Source organism: Cotesia glomerata, linkage group LG3 (genome assembly GCF_020080835.1).
Source record: "Cotesia glomerata isolate CgM1 linkage group LG3, MPM_Cglom_v2.3, whole genome shotgun sequence".
Classification (NCBI taxonomy): Eukaryota; Metazoa; Arthropoda; class Insecta; order Hymenoptera; family Braconidae; genus Cotesia; species Cotesia glomerata.
The window spans coordinates 6,245,490-6,267,811 of NC_058160.1; the positions used below are offsets into that span (position 1 = coordinate 6,245,490).

The window sequence follows — 22,322 nt, forward strand, 5'->3', positions numbered from 1 at the left end:
AGTAAAAAAATTTGTTTTTAAATTACAAACAAGGTAAAAAAAATTATAAGTAATTAAAATTAGTATAAAATAGTTTTACTAATTTATAAAATCATACATGTATCTATATATAATCCTTGAAATCACTAGTTTTTAGCATAAGATCAATAAAAGTTATAAAAATTCGTATCACATATGACACTTAATCATCCGCATTGAGAAATTGATCAAGTGGATTCGGACCTAATCTCCGAGGCTTCAACGTTGAAGTATTTGTCGAACTTTCAACTGAAAAAAAAATGATAAATTTATTTATATATAAATTTATTGTATTATACACTGAAAAAAAAAAAGTACTACTCTTCAGAAAATTTTCTTGTCACAAGAATATATCGACAGTACTTTGGTAAAACCACGTATCTTCTATGTATTTTAAATGAGAGATACGAGGTTTTACCAAAGTACCGTTGATATGGGGTATTCCATGCCAAATCGACCACTTTTGAACCCGACCCCTTTATATTTAGCTGAAACTTTTCTATTCTTTTCTACCCTTTGAAAAACATTTTTGAAAATTTTTTCATCCAACCCAAAAAAAGTTATGAATTTCCCAAAAAAGTGGCTTTTTTATTTTCAAATAGCCATAACTTTTTTAGACATTTTAAAAAAAATGTTTATTTTTGAATGAACTTTTCGAAAAAATACACAAAAAAAATTAAATATGATCAATTCTATAAAATAATCGGTTTTTTTTGGGCAAAATCGTTATTTTTTCAAAGTTGGTCACTTTTTTTCTTTTTTTTTTTTTTTTTTTTTTTTTTTTTCCCAAAAAAAACTTCAGTCAATTTGACAACTATTCCCGCTCATCCCGGGCAGGGTCGATTTTTTTATATATTTTTTTTATTTAATTGAAAAAAAAATTGTTAAATTTTCTAAAAAAAAAAAAAATTTTTTTTTTTCAATTAAATAAATTAAACCCCATATATTCTTAATAATTTTAAAGAATATATTTTCTTGTTTTAAGAATTGATCGAATTAATCGAATTATTTTTTGTTTAATTCAAGTGAACCTATTCGTTTGTTAATCTATCAAAATTAATGCCAATACTTTATTATCATGATAGATATTAATATTCTTTTGTCAAAAAACCAAAATTTATTTTAAACGATTCTTAAGCCAAGATATTTTTTTCTGGACAAAATTTTTTTTTTCTCAGTGTACATTAAGAGAATCTAAATCTATTTACCTGGATTTGGTTGTTGAGCATGCAAACAACTAAGCCACTCGGTCATACTGATCCTTCGATCATTATTTATGTCGCAATATCTCGGTAATTTTTTCCCGCATCTCCGCAAATGCCGATTGCTCGCAACCATAGTACGGAAGCTCTTCCATTCTTTTCTTTCAAGTACTTTATTTTTATTTTTATCAAGCATAACAAAGTGCCAAGTAGCTATCCTCTCTTCTTGAGACGCTGGCCACTTGTCGGTTGCCTCAACCGAGTCTGCGCTGGATGTTTTCATTTTTTTGTCCATCAGATCAATCAAGTCTCTGAGAAATTGTTTCTTTTTTTCATCTGGGCATCCTATTTCATTAATTTTCAATGAATAAATTTAATACTGAAACAGTTTTATTTATTATAAATTAAATAATGAACTACCTTTCATTGGTCTATTTGGTGGAGGTGCTGGGTGACAATTAGGAGTTGGTTCTTTTGATGAAGTCCCTGGAATCGGTTTTCCTGTATCCTGGTCCACGCAGAAGCAATAACTTGAATAACATTGAACCTTCAGGTATCTTCCATCCGGTGTGCACTCTGGTACGTAGAACGATTGGCTGCTGTGTTTTGAGTCTTCTAGTGCCGATTTTCTATCCGTAATACAGTCAATAGCTAAAAAAAATTTTAATCTGAAAAATAAACTACTCAACTTTAACTTAAATAATTAATTATATATTTTTATACCATCACTTTCTTCTTTAGTCGTAGAGTCGTCATTAAATGTTGGCCGGGTATGAACTGGCGATGGATTTTCCTTCAAAACTGGCAATAAAAATAACAAAATATATATTTATCATTAACAAATAAATATTAAATAATAAATAAGATAAAAGACAGTAAAAAATATTAGTCACTGCAAAATTGAAATTTATAAAACCATATTCATGCTATTAGAAGAAAATACACTGAAAAAAAAATTAACTTGATTCAAGAGAAAAATTCTTGAACCAAGAATATAATTTTGAAGAGGGTAATTGTCTTGAATCAAGACGAAAAATTCTTGAATAAAGTAAAATTTCCTTAAATCAAGAATTTTTCTACTCAAATCAAGAATATTAAGTTCTTCAAAATTATATACTTGATTAAAGAAAAATTTTTTTTCTGTGTACTGACAAGATTTTGAATTGAGGTAAAAATAAATTAATAGCCAATCACATATCCATGGTTATCAACATGCTTTCTTGGAGATAAACAATAGTCCTAAATAATTTGACCAATAAAATGCTTGAAGCCTAACATGAGCTAGATGAAGAAATTTAAACTAAAAAAAAATATTTCATCTGATAAAATAATTAAGCCAAATACAGAGATGGTGGGCAATAACTTTTCGGGGATCGAATTTCATGGCAAAAGGACTCACCTTGGTCCAAGGCCCGAGTCTTCAGGGCTTCAGAGACCTCACGCCGTCCTTCTGCGCCATTGAGTGACAAGAACAAAAGTACTAAATGATAATAAATCTATGTATACGTTAGTTAGCGAGTTACAATAAATGTCTAACTTGAGATTGAGGCATCAGAAATCAAAATTATCAATATTTAGTCCGTTTACTTTTTTTTCGGGTGAATTTACGTTTACCTTAAACGATATTAAAAATTAAAATTACTCATAATTTTTATCATCATCATTATTGTGATCTTCATTATCAGGAAGCTAAATAAAAGAAAATAAAGTAAATGAAAGACGATATTAACAGATTACTGCAGACATGATAATATTAGCAAACATAATAACTTCCGGACGTGGGAAGGGATGATTTACGAATGGCATAACTAATCCGAGCAATCATACATAAACTTTTGTCAGCTACCACCACGGCTAACTTCTTTATCCTCAATTACCTTAATTTCTTTGCTATGTGACTGCGTGTGGGCACAAACTTCCGGTTGGATTTACAAGTGTGACCGGAGTTCAAACTGTCTGTCAACAACATCCTGCTTTTATTCGTTTCCCTGACTCATTATATCAATTGTTATTATATTTTTAAACTTCATTTAAACATTTGCTCTTCAACTTCTATTATTTCTTAACTTCATTTTTATTAAACTACTATTTACCCGCACTCGTGTAAAAAAAAGTTTAATCCTTCCGGCAAGTCTATACTAGTTTTCATTAAATAGTCATATAATTTAATAGTCAAAGGAAGAAATCATCATTAAGTCGAAAGTCGGATGAATTGAATGTTTTTTACACGAGTATGTAAGAAGATAATTATTCCGGATGGCAATATGCTAAATTATAAAATAAATTAACTATCTAATCGATGAAACTTAAAAAATATATTTAGTTATGAAGGATAAGATGAGTAGAACCAAGAGCCACCAGTATTATGTAAAAAAACACTGTTAGAAAAATATTAAATAACATATATCGCATCAGACTTACGTGTAAAGTCATTGGCTAGACAAGTACTCCACTCTTGTCTAGACAACTTGAGATCATGATTGAGATCACAATTTTTAGCAAAAGTTCTCGCACATTTCTTCGGGCGTATAGCTTTCTTAGCAAGTTTTCTTAGCTCTTTATACTCAGCGCGGTCCAGATATCCATCCTCGTCTTTATCCAAGCTCGTAAACTTCCAGGTAAGTATACGTTCGACATTTTTATCACCTGTGAATCAATTATCCAGTTATTTTCAGAGTTATTTATTTGGACTTTAAAGTGGCATTAATCTATAAATATACATAAACAGCTTAACTATTTTTTTTTTTCAATTATTTGTACTATCTTTTTTTTATTCACAATTATAAAAGTCATCAATAAATATATGTAATGTTAATGGAAAATTAATGCTTAAAATTAAGGCAAGAGAAATGAAGAAATTGATAAAAATAAAAATATAATACGCGGTAAGTATGTTGACTCGAACAAGAAACCTGTAATCAGATGCATTTCAAACCCGACAATAATCACTTTAATTACATCGCCGTGACAACCAGCAATTACTCCTCTTTAAGATTTTACTTTTTTTTTAAGCTTTTAATTCGCTTCTTTACTACCTAGCGATGCCCAATACTCTTTTTTTAAGAACCTTTTCCATTTTTTTTATTTATTTCAGTTTGCTTTCAATAACTAGTAACATGCAAACTTCTAAGAAAAGGCTACTCAGTGATAAAGGACCTGTTCCATGATACACGTAAGCTGTCCTTGGCATATTTCGCAGGTTTTAAAAAAGCACTTTTATCTTTACTTTAATTTGGAGACCATATAATATTATATCTATTTATTTATACTGACGCCAATCGGCAATATACATTAAGAATTACAGAAATTATGAAGAGTATTAGAGAAAAATTCAAGCGATTAATTAATTAAAATTATATATAGTATATTGAAACAAAAAATTACTTGTAGAAAGAAAATCGATTTAAAAAATAGTGTAATATATAATCGAATTTTATCAATTTAAAAAAATTTTTTTAGATCGATAAATTAAAAAATAAAATTAAAAAATTAAAAACTAAAAATATGCATTTGTAGAAAATTTCTAAAACTGTAAAAATAATTTTTTAATTTTTTGGTTTGTAATTTTTTATTTATTTTAAAAAAGCCAAATAAATATCAGAAGTCTGCTGGATTCAATATCAAATTTTTTTTTAAGTGTCTAGGTTTTTGATTTAAGATATCTAAATTTTTTCAAAAGAAAAAAGTCAAAAGTTATTGATTGATTTAAAAAAATACAAAATCATTAAGTTTTAAATTTATATCGAATTTCTTGAATGAAAAAAATAATTTTGAAAACTTTTACAAATTTGTAACAAAAATGTATTTTTCAAAAATTCATGCTAAGAAAATTGAAAATTTTCAAAAATCGGGAAGTTATTGTTTTCACCCCGTTTTTCGAAAATCGAGTTTTTATCAGATCTCGACGTTTTGAGGTCCTAGGAAGCTTTCCTCACTATTTCCACGGTGATATCACCGTATCTGTGTGTGTGTGTGTGTGTGTGTGTGTGTGTGTGTGTGTGTGTGTGTGTGTGTGTGTAAATGTCTCATAACTTTTGAACGGATTATCCGATTCGATCAAAATAAGCGGCGTTCTGAAGAGTTTTTTTGCCCCTATAATTCTGATACTAATTTACAGAATTTAAGTCGATCAATTTTGAGAAATCTCAAAAATAAAATTTCGAAAAAATTCGTTTTTTGAAATATCTTTCAAATGGCTTAACCTCAAAAACCACGTCGATTGCCACCAGTCCGATCAAAATCGGTTGATTTGTTCGTGAGATATCGTTGTCGAAAAAAATTGAAAAAAATGTTTTTTTCAGAATTTCTATGAAATTTTTAGTCTGACCAGTTTACTCTTAAAAATTTTTTAAAGAACTCAAAAAACTTCGTTGAATGCCGTAAACCGTGAGAAAATCGGTTAATTCATTCAAAAGTTATTGTGGTTTGAAAATCCAAAAAATAGTGTTCTATAAAACTTCCAGTAGCCTTTTGAGCTCGAAGAACTCAAAAGCACAGAACAGCGATTTATTTGAGCTCGGAGAGCTCAAAATTACACAAAAATTATATTTTTGAGCTCGAAGAGCTTAAAAAATAAGTGAATTGTTGAGCACTTAGTTATGGAGGTAGCGGGAAGTTGCAGGGATGGTCTTTAGGGTCAACCTTTTTCCTAATTTTTTTTTATTAAAACTAGTCTCCACATATCAATAATTATTTTTAAAAAATATTTATTTACCATTATTAGAATTATTAGTCCGTCGGTACTCAATTTTAAAATTTTCAATGAGATTGCTATTGAATTTAGCCTTTTCAGTACGATCACAATTATTTCTGTGCCTGTTGTTAAATTGTCTCTTTTGTTTCCGTTTAGGTGTACGTCTTCTCTCACTAGAATTAGGCATGTCATCCAGAAGCTTTTCTGGAGATCGACTGGAAGTATCTAAGTAATCCAACGTCGAGGAAGTTGAAGACAGCCTTTTTTCGGGGCATTTTGGTTTTTGATACTTCACCGAAGTGCCCAAAAGCGGCCGACCTTGAGGAGTAACGCACCAACAATATCCAGTTTCCTTGTGGCACTGAACTGGTGCATAAGTACCATCCGGACGACAAATTGGTCTGTCTGTTGGACGGGCTGTTACTCTTGCAGAAAAGCAGGCCGGTGTCTCTGAAATTTTTTTTATATTAAATTAAACTCAATATAATATTTAGTAATACTTAATAGTTAATTATTTTTTATTATGATATGATTAATTACATAATAAATGATAAATATCTGAAGGAATTACCTGGACAAGGACCTTTGTGTTTGATGAGAATTGACTCGCCTTCACATTGTCTTGAAATAACTTGGCATTGAGAAGGATATGTCACCCCATCACTGCCGCAAACTGGTGTATCTGCTTTACCAAACATTGAACATTCTGCGATTTTTTTTCGACATTCTTCCTAAAAATATGAGTAAAAAAATTAGAACTTAATTTTTATAGAATGGGTCAATTATTAAAAGTTAAGCATTATAAGACTTTTTATAAAAATTTTCAAGTACTAATCAAAAATCTAAATAAATTAATTATAACAGAATTATTGAATAAAAAAGTCTAAAAGTTTAAATATGTTAAAATGAAGTTAAAACAATTTTTTAAATTCATAATTTATCTTCAAATAAAAAAAATTAACTTGCTTCAAAAAAAAATTTGAACCAAGAAAATAATTTTGAAATTTATAATATTTTAAATTGAACATAATAGTTTTACATTTAAATAAATTTACTTAAAAAATATTTTTTAAATTAATTTTCTTCGTCCAAGATTTCTTCTCTTGAATTAAGATAATTTTCTTATCAGTGGAATAATTAATAAAATTAAATACTGATGCGATGAAAATTATTTATAAAAGTTTCAAGTCTAAATTCTAGATAAAAAATTAGTAAGATAAATAACAAGTAATTTTTCTCAAGTTTAGTTCCATTTTTCAAACTTTTAAGCTTCAAAAATTAATAATAAAAAAATTGATTACATAAACAAACCATCATAAATCATGATTAACATTTTTTTTATCAACGCATAATTAGTCATTTATGTATAAAATATCGAAATACTATTTGAATATTTATAAAAACCATCATTTACAATCAAGCATCAAGATAAATAAAAGTTAATTAACAACAATAGATTATAAACATATCAATCATCTTGTTGAAAATTATTATTATCATAAAATCAATTTAAAAGATAATAAACTCATTAAATATGCATCAGTGTAGTAGTTACAGCTATACAATAATTGACTGTGAATAAACGAATTTTTTTAATAAGCGCCGCACATTAAAGATTGATAGGATAAAGAAATCAAAAGAGACTTGACAATAAAAAAATTAATGCATACATATTTATCATGTTTGGCTCACAAATCTCTTAAGCATACTAATTGATTACGGAACTCGAATGATTTTAAATTTCTGTTTACTTCTAGTATTTTAACAAAAATTTTATCTCTATAAAATAAAAAGAATCTAATGAAAAAATATTGATTGTCTTTCATGTAAAAATTGTAATGCAACTTTACTTGAATTAAAAAAGTCAAATGTTAAAATTAAAATTTTCAAACAATAGAATCCTTGACATTATTTAAAATATTTACTATTAGCAATAAATTATCTATATATATAATTTTGTTGCAGAATAAAAAAAATTTGTCTTTCATAACTGTAAAACCTTTCTTGTACTATAATATATGTATATGTAAAACTGATACAATCAGAAATTATAGTTTATAAAAAAAATTTCAGTAAAATTAAACGATTTGATTTCATCATTAAATTATATATCACTTTTATAAAAATTATGAAGTTTATTTGTGTCCATACATTCATACTCAATCGAGTCAGGTATTATACATGTATATATAAGTAAAAAAAAAAAATATGAAACATAGAGTGGTAAACATATATCTATTAAAAAGTGACTAATGGTTATCGTGTACATAAGTATATAAATATCTTAAACTTTGATGTTTTTTCATTGACTTAGATGAATAATATAATAGTAGTCTTGCTTTTTCTTGTTATATATATTTCTTAATATAAGATATAGCTTCTTAGTGGCGCCGAGTTAATCATTGCCATCGATCATTTTGCACTTGGCAAGTGATAATGACTATATACAAGTAAAGTAATCCTTTTTGGATTTTGTGGATCGATTTGTTATCACAGCCGTCACTCTTCTTTATGATCGTTCTACTTACTTCCCTCTTTCCTTATATTCATTTTATTTTTATCATTATCATAGTTATAACCACTCATTTTTTATTTCAATTTTTAATTATTATTAATGATTTTTTTTTAATCTATGATTTAATTTTTAAATTAAAAAACAACAAATTTTAACATCTAAAGAGTTTCGACTATGACCAATAAAAAAAAATAATCTTTTTTTAAACTTTTAATTTCGTAAAATTTTTATTATTTTGCATTACTGAGAATGTGTAGCGATGCGCTGGCAACAGTTTCCGGCAATTTTTTTACGCATTTCAAAGAAATTAAATTATCATTTTATTATTCACTCTCTCTACAAAGATAATTTAAAAAAAAATAAAAAAATTGATGACAAGGTGTATCGATGTAGTGGTGAATAATTTGTACAGATTGATTGGTTACAGCGTATAATTAAAATATTACATGCATGTTGATTGGTATGATATATGATCTATCATTTATCAATACATATATGTATGAAGATATGTGCGTAATCTATAAATAATATTAACGCAAGGACATCCGGTTATTTTAGCTACACTGTTTAAGTACTACGTCAGATATTTTTACCGTCCGTTGTAATTCTCTGGCGCCTGCAAGAATCGATCTGTTAATCGATAATTAAAACACTTATATAGTGACCGCTTTATGTCATTTCCTTGTTATGTAGTGTTAAAACCACATCGTAATTATAATTTACAACATAATAACTGATGTTACAGTGATAATTTCATGATAATTTATATCAAATCATTATAAGGTAAAAGCCCCAGTATATGATCATATACTGGTACATCTGGCCTTACGCCTAGATTTGTCATTTTATTTTGATCAGATTAATATCTTGAGATTTATCTAAGCTTTAAGTTTTGATTTGATGTAAAAAAAAATACTGATCATTGATCAAATGTAATCACAACTTGTTTTCGTATTTAGACGATTATAAATATTTTATATTATCTAGTTTGAATCTACAACTCCCGTATCGCAGAAAATATGCAGACACTTGAAAATAATTTGATATTTTGTTTTCAATTGTTTATAGTGTAGAAAAGAAAGGAAAGGAATTTTAAGTTAAAATAATTGTAAGCTGCACGCGATCGTAATTGACATAATAGCAAATGATTCCGTTTAACTTATGTCATAATAATAGTCTTTAATTGAAAAATAATAAATTTGTGCATTTATTTATTTACATTTGTAGATGTTGTTTTTTTGTTAAGCAATATACCTGTTTAATTTAATATAAATTGTAAAATTATATGTTTAAAAATCATTGGTGTCAGTTAATGCTCAGAATTTAATTGTATTTTTATTTATGGAAAATTTTTTTATCTGAAATAAAATTTAATACATAAAACTAAAATTAACACATATTTGATAATTTTTTAGTAAAAAAAAATTCCATTTCTGTAGATATTATAAAAAATTATGGATGCAAATTTTTTAATAATATTTGAACCTATGAATTCAAACTTGAAAAAAAAAATTATTTAAGAAATAACTATAAAAAAATAAAATCAATTTTTTAAGAACTATTTTATCAAATTATTAAAACGAAAAATTGAAATTTTCAGTACTTTTACATCCAAAAATTGAATGAATAAGTCTAATTACCTCTAACTTTAATTATTGTAATTTGATTGCAGCTAAAAATTTCACTTCTAAACAAATTTCCCTAGCGGTTTTGTAAATGCCGAAAAAATGTCGCAATTATACAGTATTAATGCGGTATTTTTTCAGCATTTTTTTGGTTGTTTTGGTCAGTTTTTTTATCGAAAAATTACGGAACATTTACCGTAAAAATGCGATACATTTACGCTGAAAATGCGGCATATTTACGGTAATAAGGCGGTAAAATGACTGTATTAAAACCATATTTAAAAAATGGTGTCAAATTAAATAACGCTCGGACTGGGATTCGAACCCAGAACCCCCTGGGGACATGTCGGCTACTCTACCATTTGAGCTACCCGGTCTATACCATATTGTTTTTTTACTTATTCTATATAAATTAAACCACACCGTCCATCTTACGATAAGCATATTTAAAATTAAATAATATAATTATATATGTGAAACAATATAACTTTTCGATTTTAGAAAATTTGCAATTTTCTAAGTGAGAAATTAGAAATTGAAATTAAAATTAGAATATATTTACTTAACATATGTATTATTTTATATTAATTATCGCTAAATACCTAATTAAAAAATAATATTCTACATATTTTTTATTCAAAAACAGTATTTGTTTTTGCAAAGTAGCGATGGAGAATAAAAAGCAAAATTTGAAATTTTTCATTTTATTCATTTCTAACATAGAAGTGAACTAAAAATAAAACTAAATCTTTAATAATTGTCCATTATGTCAGAAAATATTCGGCAAAATTACTGTATTATTACGGTATATATTTGGAATTTTTTGGGTAAAATTTTTGGGCATTAATGCAGTAATTGTATAGTATATTTTTGGTAACTGTACAGCATAAGTACAGTATACATACTGGATAACTACAGTATAAAAACTGGCCAAAACAACTATAGTTTAACCGCATTATTACCGAATTATAACGGTAAATATACGGTATGAGCATAAATGCCGAAAAATTACGGTATTTTTACGGCATTATCAAAACCGCGAGGGTTAATTTTACTAAGATCTAAAGTTCAATCACTGCCAATAAATCTGTTGAAAAAAAAAAATTTTATTGAAAACTAAAAACGAGCATTTGATTGATGTGATATAAATTTTCAATTCCAGATAAAAAATGAATATTTATAAATTACAAAGAGTCTCAATTGAATAATTTCATCCTCAATAAAATATTAATCAATACTGTTCTGAATAATTAATAAATAATTAATGAGAAGTTATTTGCTTGTATATTATCAAATTTATTGGCACAAACGATAAAACTAAAAATAAACTGACAAAAATAAATTTCCATTGATATCATTTGATCTTCAATAATAGATTATTCTTAAGAAATAAGAATATGTACAATTAAATAATATTAAGTAAAACATCACATGCCCTTATTCCTTCAATATAAATGAACTCAACTTACACTCATCTCAATTACAGCATTAGATGACTATCGTTTAAATTCGAACCAAGATATCTCATCTTTGTAATTGATCGATTGTAATAAGAAAAATAATCTTTCAATGAGGCTTAATAACCTACAGATAGAAAGTTCTCCAGTTAAATGAATGAAAAAATAAATAATAGTGGTCGTTAGAATGTAATAAACTTATTGTTTTACTTGTTACATACGATTTATCATGTTTGTGGTGTTAGACCTCAGAATATATATGTATACATGAGTTTTAACACATTTTGAGTATTTTTGTGAATGAATATAAAAAGGGCTGATTTATGGTACGGTAACTGAGTCAAATGGTCACGAGCATACGATAAAAGTTATCAACTCGTAAAAAATGGGTGAAGTAATACATTCTCATAACAAAAATAAATCCAAGATCTTCAAATCGAATAAAAAATATCTTTACTTTTTTTGTCAATGGAATGATAATTTTTTTTTTTAATTATGTTAAGTTGTCGCATTAAATTTTATATCTGTTTACACGTGGTATTAAGTAAGAATTACAAAAACGGAAATCAACAAAATTTAATTTAATTAACGGATAATAAATTTTAGTTTTTTAGTGTTTCTATTATCAAATACATAAAATTGGATGTTTATGAGTTTTTTTACGAATTATTGATATGTTTAATCAATTATTATCGAATTCATGTAACTTATAGAAATAAAACTAATTTCTTCAAAATTTTCCATTTCGTCTAATTCAGACTATTTTTATTTTGTATAAAAAATTGATTCGTAGAATTTATTAAAAAATGATAATATATGAAAATTTAATGAAAGGTTCTAATTATTAAGTTACTGATGTAATTTTTTATGAGTCTAAAGAAGAGATGATTAAAAAATTACATTATTATAAAGTTTGATTTAAACTTTCGAGGTAGACAATTTTCACTAAATAAACAAATAAAATTGCACCTTTATTGCAATAGTTTTAACAATAACTGAATATTTAATTAACATTGCATAAATTAATGAAATAATTATCACACAATGATAACGATAAAGCGTGTATAAATTTATTAATCTTGTAAGCACGAGATACAAATAACAATCTTGTAAATTTGTAAACTATCAAATGTTAACTTTCCATGCATATAAACTGTGCAAATATACACAAAGGCAGTGTAAATATTTGAATGGAAGCATAAATACATAATATTGCTTTCGTCATAAAGGCAAAGACTTTTACAAATTTACTGAGTGTCGTGTTTTTCTACTTTGCATACATCTCTTATACTTCGGTAAATAGATTATGATTGTATATAATATAAATTGTTTTAATAGTTAGTCAATTTTTAATTATAAAAGTATATAAATCTACAGTTTTTTTAACTTTTAATGAATGACAAAAAAAATTTAATAATTCACAAATTTTATAAAGCTTAATCAGTATATTTTCAATTAAAATCAATTTCTTTTGTCAACAAAATTCATTGAGACAAATTTATCTTGAATTATAAATTTTAAATATATTATAAATTATAATACTATACAAGTAATGCATCTTTCAGTATTGTGCGTATTTTTAGCTCAATTATATTCAATGCGCTTCGGAAAAATACGATTTTTAAAATAGTTTTTAAAAAAATTCATGTTAAAGTTTAATCTTCATAACATTTTATTTATTATTATATTTTATAAAAAAAAGTATCAATAAGGAATAAATTGTTAGATAATTTTATTTTTCCTATTTTTTTCATAAAATTAAAACTTTTCTATTTGATAATTTATTGGCTACTCATCATTTTATCATGAACATTTTAAATAAATCTTATCTAGTGTATTCATTTATTAATAATAAATAATTAACTGTATAGAATATGAAATACCAAAATTTGGATCTCCATATAAGAATTTATTTTATATTAAATTAAGATTGTTTAACAAAAAAAAAAAAATCAATAATTAAACTGAAAATATTTTAGTGCTGAAAATGTTGACAATATTGAAAATAGCCGACTTTGGAAAATTTTTATAATGATTAAAAACTAAATAAAATATTAATAGAGAAAAAAAAAATGATAAAAAAATATTTTTAAAAATTAATGTAAATGTTTTGAAACACTTCTTCCTAATAAAAGATAATTCGTCAATGATAAAAACTAATTATCGGATGTCCCTTACTTTCCCCAAAATATTAAAAACTTTCTACTTTTTAAAAGTTTCTGTTAGTTAAAATTATAAATAAACAAGATTAGTTTCTTTGCTGCAAAAAAAAAACATAATTAACAAATAAATGAAATAAAATTAATTACCTTGGCAATCGCAACGGTTGTATTTCCTACTACTTGACAATCTTTGAAAGCCAGCGATAAAACCACAAAAAATAAAATCATTTTTAGAATAAACGAGTTCCAAGTTTCCATTGTTTTTTTTTTATAACTTAATAAATTATAAAAATGTTTTATTAAAATAAATATTAACCACTTTATTTCAATGCAACATTTATTTAAGTAAAAAATACAATAAATAGAACCTTATCACAATCATATTCACTCAATTGCATGTAACTCTTGGGCACATACGATCGCTTCGTAAATTTCACCGATATTACACGTCGTTTCAAAATAAAATCCGTTTAAAATACTCATAATTACAGGGGAGAAAAACTCCCTCTACAATACTTTCATTGCATTTTTTAAATTTTATTATTTTTTCTTCACACTAAATTCACAGTTTGCGAATAAAAAAAATTTTTTTTTAAATTCCTTAGCATAAAATAGAGTTGAAAAAATAAAATAAAATAATTAAATTTATGACCTGTTGCCGAAATATAAAATATCGAATTAATATAAACTCCAATCGTGGCAAATGCTGGTAAGCAACTGGCACTTGCTACTCAGTATTGGAGCCTGGTGTCTGAGAGCTCTGCTCTGCTCAGTTGGTCTTGACAGGGTTTACTGTCTAACAGAGTGGAGAAATGAAGATGGAGAGAAGCGTGTGCGATATCAAAGAAAATAAGTCAGCCGGGATGGGATGGGAGAAGAGGAGGCAGACACCCAACATTTTATATACACTCTCTCAATTTAATGTCTGTACCAGTAGACTTCATTTTTGTTTTATTTATTACATTACATTATATCACATATATCATTACTTAAACTATCATATATATACATAATAATTCATATCGAAATTATTTGTTTCAGATACAAGATTAATAATAAATTGTTATTTTTATTCTTGCCAATCATCAGCTTCTTCATACATTAAAAAAAAAAATCAAGTGTTCAATCCAACCCTCACACAGAAAAAAAAATTAATTTGAATCAAGAGAAAAATTCTTGAACCGAGAAAATAATTTTGAAGAGTTTTATTATTTTAGATCAAGAAAAAAAATTCGTGAATTAAGTAAAATTTATTTAAACTAAGAAAAATTTCTTAGTTTAAGAATTTTTTTACTTGAATAAAGATCAAGACATTCTCCAAAATTATTTTCTTGATTTAAGTAAATTTTTTTTCTGTGCATGTGAATGTAGAAAAAAAAATAATTTTTACTTTTTTATTATGTTGTAAGTTTTCATAATTGCGAAATTTTATATCAATCAAAATTTCAACTTTTTGAATTGATTGATTGATAAAAAAAAATACTTAATTGAATAAAAAAGTTTACAATATTTAATTTTTTAGGCTAACATTCTTAAAAAAAATGAAGATTATATAATACTGAAATTAGAAGACATCTGACAAGTTTTTGAATTTTTATAACCAATCAATTATTATAAAAAAAAATACTTTAAAAAATTCGCAGTTATATTTTTTTTTAATCTCTGCATGTCGACGATCTAATTAGCAATTGGTCTCTCCTTATTTTTTTGAAGGTAAATTTTTAAGATTTTGATGCACCAATAATCTAATTATAAATTATTTGAATGATCCAAATCAAAATATTATACCTCTATTAGATATTAAATTGTTTTTTTAAAATGATAATAAATTCCGACCTAATTGTTTTTTCGTACAAATGGAAGATTCTCTAAAATAGAGTTAGACAATTTGCTAATTAGAACGTCGATGTGTTTTTCTCGTTAAATATTTTTCGTTATAATTTAATTGTTATAAAAATTATTAGATGTTTGTTAAATTTTGTATCATAGAATTTATTTATATCTTAATAGAGTATCTTGACAAAGTAATACGTGTTAACTGTGTGTAAGCTGACTAGTTTTTTTACTTATTTATTGTTACAACTATTATTATAATTTTTGCTAAATATTTGTTGTATGTTGGATAACTTCTTTATGGTTAGTATGATGAAAAAATACCTGACATGTATGGATATCATGGTATATAAAGCTAAGTAATAATAAGTATTAAGCTATCTCTTTAAAAGCCTGAAGAAGCTATAAATAAATAGCGAAATATTGCAATTAAAGGTTTGATAATTGGTGCTTACTGTTTTTGATCCTGAATACAAATATTAAACATGCGATCTGATTTTTTTTAAAAATTATATTGTAATGAATTTTTTAATTTCTGCTAATAACTTTAGTACCATAAAAATTTTTGTTTAAATAAATTTCTTCTTTAATTATAAATTTTTAAAGCGATCGTAAATTTCAAACGTTCACGATTGAAGTGTAGAGCATATGTTTTTTATTTCTTGCGATGGTGATGAAACTGATTGCTACCCTGTGTATAAATAAATTGTAACAAATAAAAAATACTTTTAGATATGGTGAGATGCAAAAATTCACCTGAAATTATATAGTCAACCAAACTGGAAGGTACACTGATAGAAGGATTTGTTTATAGTTAAAAATATTTGTTAATATTTAACAAATCATTTATTAGAGACCACTTTTAGTCCTTAACAAATATTTCTTAGTATTTAAATAGTATTTTTTCTAGGGCAGGAAAATAAGAAATGTCTCAGATTACATGTAATTGTTGACCGAGGCGAAGCCGAGGTCGACAAACATATGATTTGAGGCTTTCTTATTTCCTGCCCGAGGTGAGAATACTATTTTTTTCCTTGACGGAGGCGGAAATCGGCATTTTCATTTAGCGCAGCGGGCGGAAAATTGACGCTTTCCGCCCGGAGGGGAGAAAAGATTTATTAATATTTAATAAATGAAGATATGATTTATTAAATACAAACAAATCATTTTAAATACTAAGAAATATTTGTTTGATACTAAAAAATGGTCTCTAATAAATGATTTGTTAACTATTAACAAATATTTTTTTAATACAAATAAATCCTTCTATCAGTGTATACAGTCAACGCTCTCTGTATTGGACCTCTGTATTTGACCGCTCTCTGTATTTGACCACATTCTTCCTCTGTATTTGACGATTTTACACAGCTCTTATGGACAAGGACGAGTAAGACGAGTCAAATACAAATAGCGTTGACTGTACAGTCGACACTCTCTGTATTGGACCTCTCTGTATTTGACCGCTCTCTGTATTTGACCACATTCTTCCTCTGTATTTGACGATTTTACACAGCTCTTATGGACAAGGACGAGTCAAATACAGAGAATGGTCCTGTACGGGCGAGTCAAATACAGAGAGCGTTGACTGTATTATAAAAAGGTTATGCGCTTACAAGAGAATGAATAGGGAAATCCTGGATCCAAGAATTACGTATAGAAAAAAAGTAACAATAACATTTGGTCGAGACTGTTCGGCGACAACCTGATGTGTTATTCGAGTAGACTATAACTTAAAATCGTTGAGACGAAAGTTTTCAGATGGATGAAGTGTGACGATTTGAAAGTCGATACAGAGAGAGAAAGATAAAAAGAGTCTAAAGATTTTGGGGTCTCTTCTCTTCTTTATACTTTGTTTTCTTTCTCTCTTTTCACTTATTATTTTTTTTTTATTTTTTATTTTTTTCTCCAGACTCCGAAGGTTGTCAAGACATTCCCTTCTTTCAACGATAACGATTTCTCAGTAAATAAATAATAAAAATTCATTTATACATAAAAGATCAGACGATATAAAATAAATGGATAATTAATATATATAAAATTGCCTTGATTATTCAATTGAAGAATATGAGAAGTAATTAAATTTGAATAATCTAAAAGTAAAAGATAGAGTTAAAATTATCTTGAGTCTATTAATTGATCGTTAATCATTAGTAACTATCAAACAGTGACTAATATGTAATATTATGATTCGAACAACTTTTTTATTTTATGAAGATGATATTAAAAGCATAATATCTATGTAAAGAGATACTATAAACGAAAAGAGGATTTACAATAGTTATTATTGTAAATCATTTGGCCTGGTGGGAGTGGGAGGCTCTCAAAAACGATTCAAAACTGGTTACAGCCATTGGAATGTAGCTTTTAACACGATCCGCGGGCTATCCACGTTCAGAAGATCCCGCAGAGTGTTAGATACTCAGTCGACATCTCATCTACTCGTTCTATCTCATCTCTTTCACGGCGAATTTCAACAAGTTTGAAAAAAAAAGAAAGATAGATTAAGATACAAATAAAATAAATAAAGAGACGTTACGTTACACATGTACTTATACAAAGGAATAAAAGGAGTATGGGGGAGAGTGAAAAATGAGAACACATATTCACCAAAGTTAATCCTAGTTTTGTGGCTCGTTAAATTTTAATCAATGTCCTGATTTATTACATATCGACGTTCTAATTAGAAAATTGTCCAACTCCATTTTAGAAAAAATTCTCGTACTTCTATTTGTACGAAAAAACAATTAGTTCGAAATTTATTATCTTTAAAAAACAATTTAATATCTAATAGAGGTGTAATATTTTGATTTGGATCATTCAAATAATTTATAATCAGATTATTGGTGCATCAAAATCTTAAAAATTTACCCTCCAAAAAATGAGGAGAGACCAATTACTAATTAGACCGTCGACAGGTATTGATTATTTATTCAATTTGAATAAGTGTCCCCTAAGGACCGTAAAGTACAGAATATTATATTCATAATGAGTAATTTTATATACATAAAAGTAAAACATATTATATATAATATATAATGTTAATTAATTTTAATTAGATTAAGTTAAGCTATTGGAGCATTTTATTAAATGGCTTTATTAAAAAACTGAATTTAATACAGTTAGTAATGATTTTTTTTTAAACACACTTATTGATATCAAATTTAGTTTCCAATGAAGAAATAATTATTTTTCAATGAGTTTTTGATGTCAAATGTGAAAAAATTAAATTTTTCATCTCAGCTCCAATTGATAAATTATTTATTTGTAAATTGTAATGAAAATTAAAAGTTTATATAATGTAACAATAAAATAAGGTTAGTGTAATATTTATAAATAAATATATTATTTAAAAAACTCGAGTTGTTGAATGGGTTTTGTTAAGTATTCAATGCTTGAAATGGTTCAATAGATCATTAATTTTTGCACTCTTCAGTGCTCCAGATACTTCAATCGTTATTATTCATAGAGTTATAATTAGCGTGTTGATTTTAGTATTTGATTGAATAAAAATATATATTAATATAGAAAAAAATTTTGAATTAAAATAAATAAATTTATTTAATAATTTTTAACGCTCTTTTTTATACCAATTATTAAATGTTAATATTTTAGATAACTTTTAATAATTCTATTAAGAAGGTAATAATCGATGACATAACATTAAATAAATAAATCTTTACTTGAGAAAAAAATGAACATGTATTTTAAAAAAAAAAATATGTAATACATCAGTTATGATTTAATTAGCGCACTAGAAGCGAGTACATAAATATGAGTGATGCAAAAAATTCCGATGTGAAACGACAATAAGTGAACGTTAATTGGCAAGATCGAGATACGATAAAGATTGTAAGAGAATCGACGTCATAGAGTAAAAAATAAAAAAAATCAAGGAGCAAATATATATTTAATATATGTGGTGGTGTTTCTGGTCGTGCAAGAAATACAGAGTAGATCTTTAACAGCACTTTAAGCCACGTGGTTTGACCCACTACCGACGCGATGCAACAAATGGACCTATAATTACTACCAGTAAATAGTGTAAGACATCCTGCTGGTCTGCAAAATTTAATGTAGATTAAAAATATAATCGAAGATGCGAGATTAGATTTCAATCTTAGAAATTCTAGTGATGTAAAATAAATTATTTTGTCTAGTCTAATATAAAGATTATGTAAAATAGTGTTCTGTTTAAATTTATGAGAAGAAATATTAACACAAGTAAATTACAGATGCTTGAATTAAAAAAAGCTAATGACTAATAAATATTTGAAGCTATTAAAAATCAGACGATTTAAAATATATTATACAATAAATACAGAGAGATCATTAACAGGTACTGCTGTTCATCAATTGGACAGGTAAGCACACCTGTTCGGCAAGGTATGTCGAGGGCTTACCACCGACCGTCTTGTTTTCATCCAACAAGATACACTTTTTTTTTGCCAATTTGATGTTCTTAAATATATTTTATTATTATTATTACTATTTAAGGTGTTAATCAAACAAAAGATACAGGTTCGAGTCCTGGTCTGGGCTGTCCGAATTATTTTTTCGGTTACTGAAAAAAGTTACACTGAGTAAAAAATTACATCTTTTTCTAACAAAAAATTGTCGAAACAAAATTTTAATTGTTATTTTTACCTAAATTTTCTCTGATGATATGAGACCTCATATCGATAAAATATTATGGTGAAGGAATAATAATCAAAAATTATTCAGTCTTCAAGAATTTGGATCGGGAGAGTTCAGCTTAGAATAATAACTATCAATCTTTATTAATTATAATAATTATTATTATTATTAAAAAAAGAGTTTAAAAGGACTTGACACTCGTTTTCTATTCAGTCAAAGTGAATATCGTTTAAATATAATAATAAAAGAAAAAAATTAATATTTTGAGATAAATAAAAAAGTAATATTACCAAAAAAGAATTTAAGACGGATCATAATGATGAGAACAATAATTTAACAGGGTCCAAACTGAAACGGTTTCGTTTTGTGTGTTGAATAAAAAAGAATAATAAAAAAAGATTAGAGGATAACTGCCGCGACAGGGGTCTGCCCAGGTGGATCTGAGAGATGTTAAGACGGCAAAGATGGAAAGACCCTGGTACATTGGTGAAGCCAGACAATAGGACGCCAGAAGATGTTGCTTTTTCTTTCTTACGCATTATTATCCTTCTCGCTCGAGGATTCTCGGGCTTGTTGAGACCTTTGCATTATACTCGAATCGCCTTCTTCTTCTTCTTCTTCTTGGCCGTCTTTACTTCTTCTGTCCACTCTTGTTGGTCGTGTTGGTTCTTGATTCTTGGACCTTGCCTCTACTCGAAAACTTGAGAGCAGCGGCGTGTTCAACTCACCGCGTGAAACCATAATTTACGGGTCGTGTTTACGTACGTGGGCATATACCAGCCGATTCCATACGCCATGGGGCTACTTTCCTTCACGTACAAGCTACCTTATAAGCGAAATCCTGCTTTGTACGGAAAAAGTCTCGTGAGGGTTAAGTTAAGTATCCGTGTGACCTGTTCCGTACTTATGGTCTGCACAGGTGTGCACTGTCTATTTTATTTTATTTTTTTGTTCCACGAGCTTTTTTTTTTTATCTTTCTCTTATACTCTTATGCGTCTTTAATCTTTATATTTATCGACAAATACATACTCCATTTAATTTTGGGTCTTTTCAAAGTGCTATGAATACTTTCAATAAGATTTATTTTAAATAATCTACGCTGGTAAAAAAGTTTTAACAATAATTTAATGACCAAGTTTTTCAAATTCAAACATAAATTTACTTACTACCTTTGTAATATAACTGAGAGCGACAACTACATTATGTTATTTCTTAACAAAAGTTTTCTTTTTTCCAGAAAGTTTTAAAACTACTTAAAGATTCTAAGAAATCTACAAAATTACGGGAAATTACAAAACCGTTGGAAAATTTTCAAGGACTTATAAACTTCTCAAATTACTAGAAGCAATAAAAAGCGATTTTATGGTTGTTTAAATTTTAAATGTAGTAGAATGTGATCAACCGTAGATCAAAGAATTAATGGCCGAGATTACATAATAATTTTAATTTTAATAATGACTAGCAACCTTGCAGTCACTATGTGAGCTATAAAAAATTAAAATTTTGCTTTATTAAATAATAACTTTTGTTACATTGCACTTTACTTTCTCAAATATTGACATTTTTAAAGATATAAGCTCATCCCGGTGTTACACTCATCAAGAGCTTTCATTTGAGTACCCACATGGATTTTGATATATTTTTCATATATTCATATATATATTATATAAATATATAAAATATATGAAAAATTGATGTGGGTACTCAAATGAAAGGTCTCGATGAGTGTAATGTCAGGGTGAGCTTATATCTTTAAAAATGTCAATATTTCACAAGATACAAGGTCATTTCTTAATTATGTATCTAGAGATAGAGCATTTTCGAATGCAGCCTAAATACTTATCATAATAAATTGACTGTCGTTGAGAATGAAATGAAATCTTGAAAAGGCACAAATTCAAGTCAAGACCTTTGCAATGACACTAAATTTCACTAAAAAAACCGATTTTATCATATAACTATCCTGGAAACAAAATTGTTCTTATTCTCTTGATAATATAGATTAAAAAGTAATCATTATATTTTAAATGTTCTAAAATAATAAAAATATTAATTTTTGCTAGAACACGCATGATAATTTATAAATTAATCGATTTTATGAATACAAAAAAAAATGGAGCGTAAATTTTTTCAATTTTAAACTAATTACAATACTATGCTTAAAAATTCGATACTGATTTG

At 26.7% G+C, this 22,322-nt stretch overlaps 1 protein-coding gene across 4 annotated transcripts; it reads right to left on the minus strand.

Annotated features, from left to right (window-relative positions):
* Window positions 1-59: 59 nt before the first annotated feature.
* Window positions 60-14,481, minus strand: LOC123260885 (SPARC-related modular calcium-binding protein 2). 4 transcript variants are annotated; one of them, XM_044722253.1, is made up of 9 exons: window positions 13,820-14,481; window positions 6,485-6,644; window positions 5,935-6,363; window positions 3,642-3,866; window positions 2,620-2,667; window positions 1,944-2,021; window positions 1,641-1,871; window positions 1,227-1,565; window positions 60-267 (listed from the first exon to the last, which is right to left on the minus strand). In XM_044722253.1, exons 1-9 carry the CDS (start codon window positions 13,928-13,930, stop codon window positions 182-184), a joined length of 1,707 nt encoding a protein of 568 aa, XP_044578188.1. In that variant the 5' UTR covers window positions 13,931-14,481; the 3' UTR covers window positions 60-181. The 4 variants fall into 4 exon arrangements, with proteins under 4 accessions (XP_044578188.1, XP_044578187.1, XP_044578186.1 ...); XM_044722252.1 differs by having other exon boundaries at window positions 2,620-2,670; XM_044722251.1 differs by having other exon boundaries at window positions 2,620-2,700.
* Between the last annotated feature and the right edge of the window lie 7,841 nt (window positions 14,482-22,322).

Bases quoted from the DNA above. Each gene is read 5' to 3' on its own strand.
- LOC123260885 (XM_044722251.1), bottom strand. From the start codon at position 13,930: ATGGAAACTTGGAACTCGTTTATTCTAAAAATGATTTTATTTTTTGTG. The intron at 6,645-13,819 runs GTAATTAATTTT...TCATATTTTTAG, and splicing joins CAACCGTTGCGATTGCCAAG to GAAGAATGTCGAAAAAAAAT. The intron at 1,566-1,640 runs GTAGTTCATTAT...TTAATGAAATAG, and splicing joins ACCAAATAGACCAATGAAAG to GATGCCCAGATGAAAAAAAG.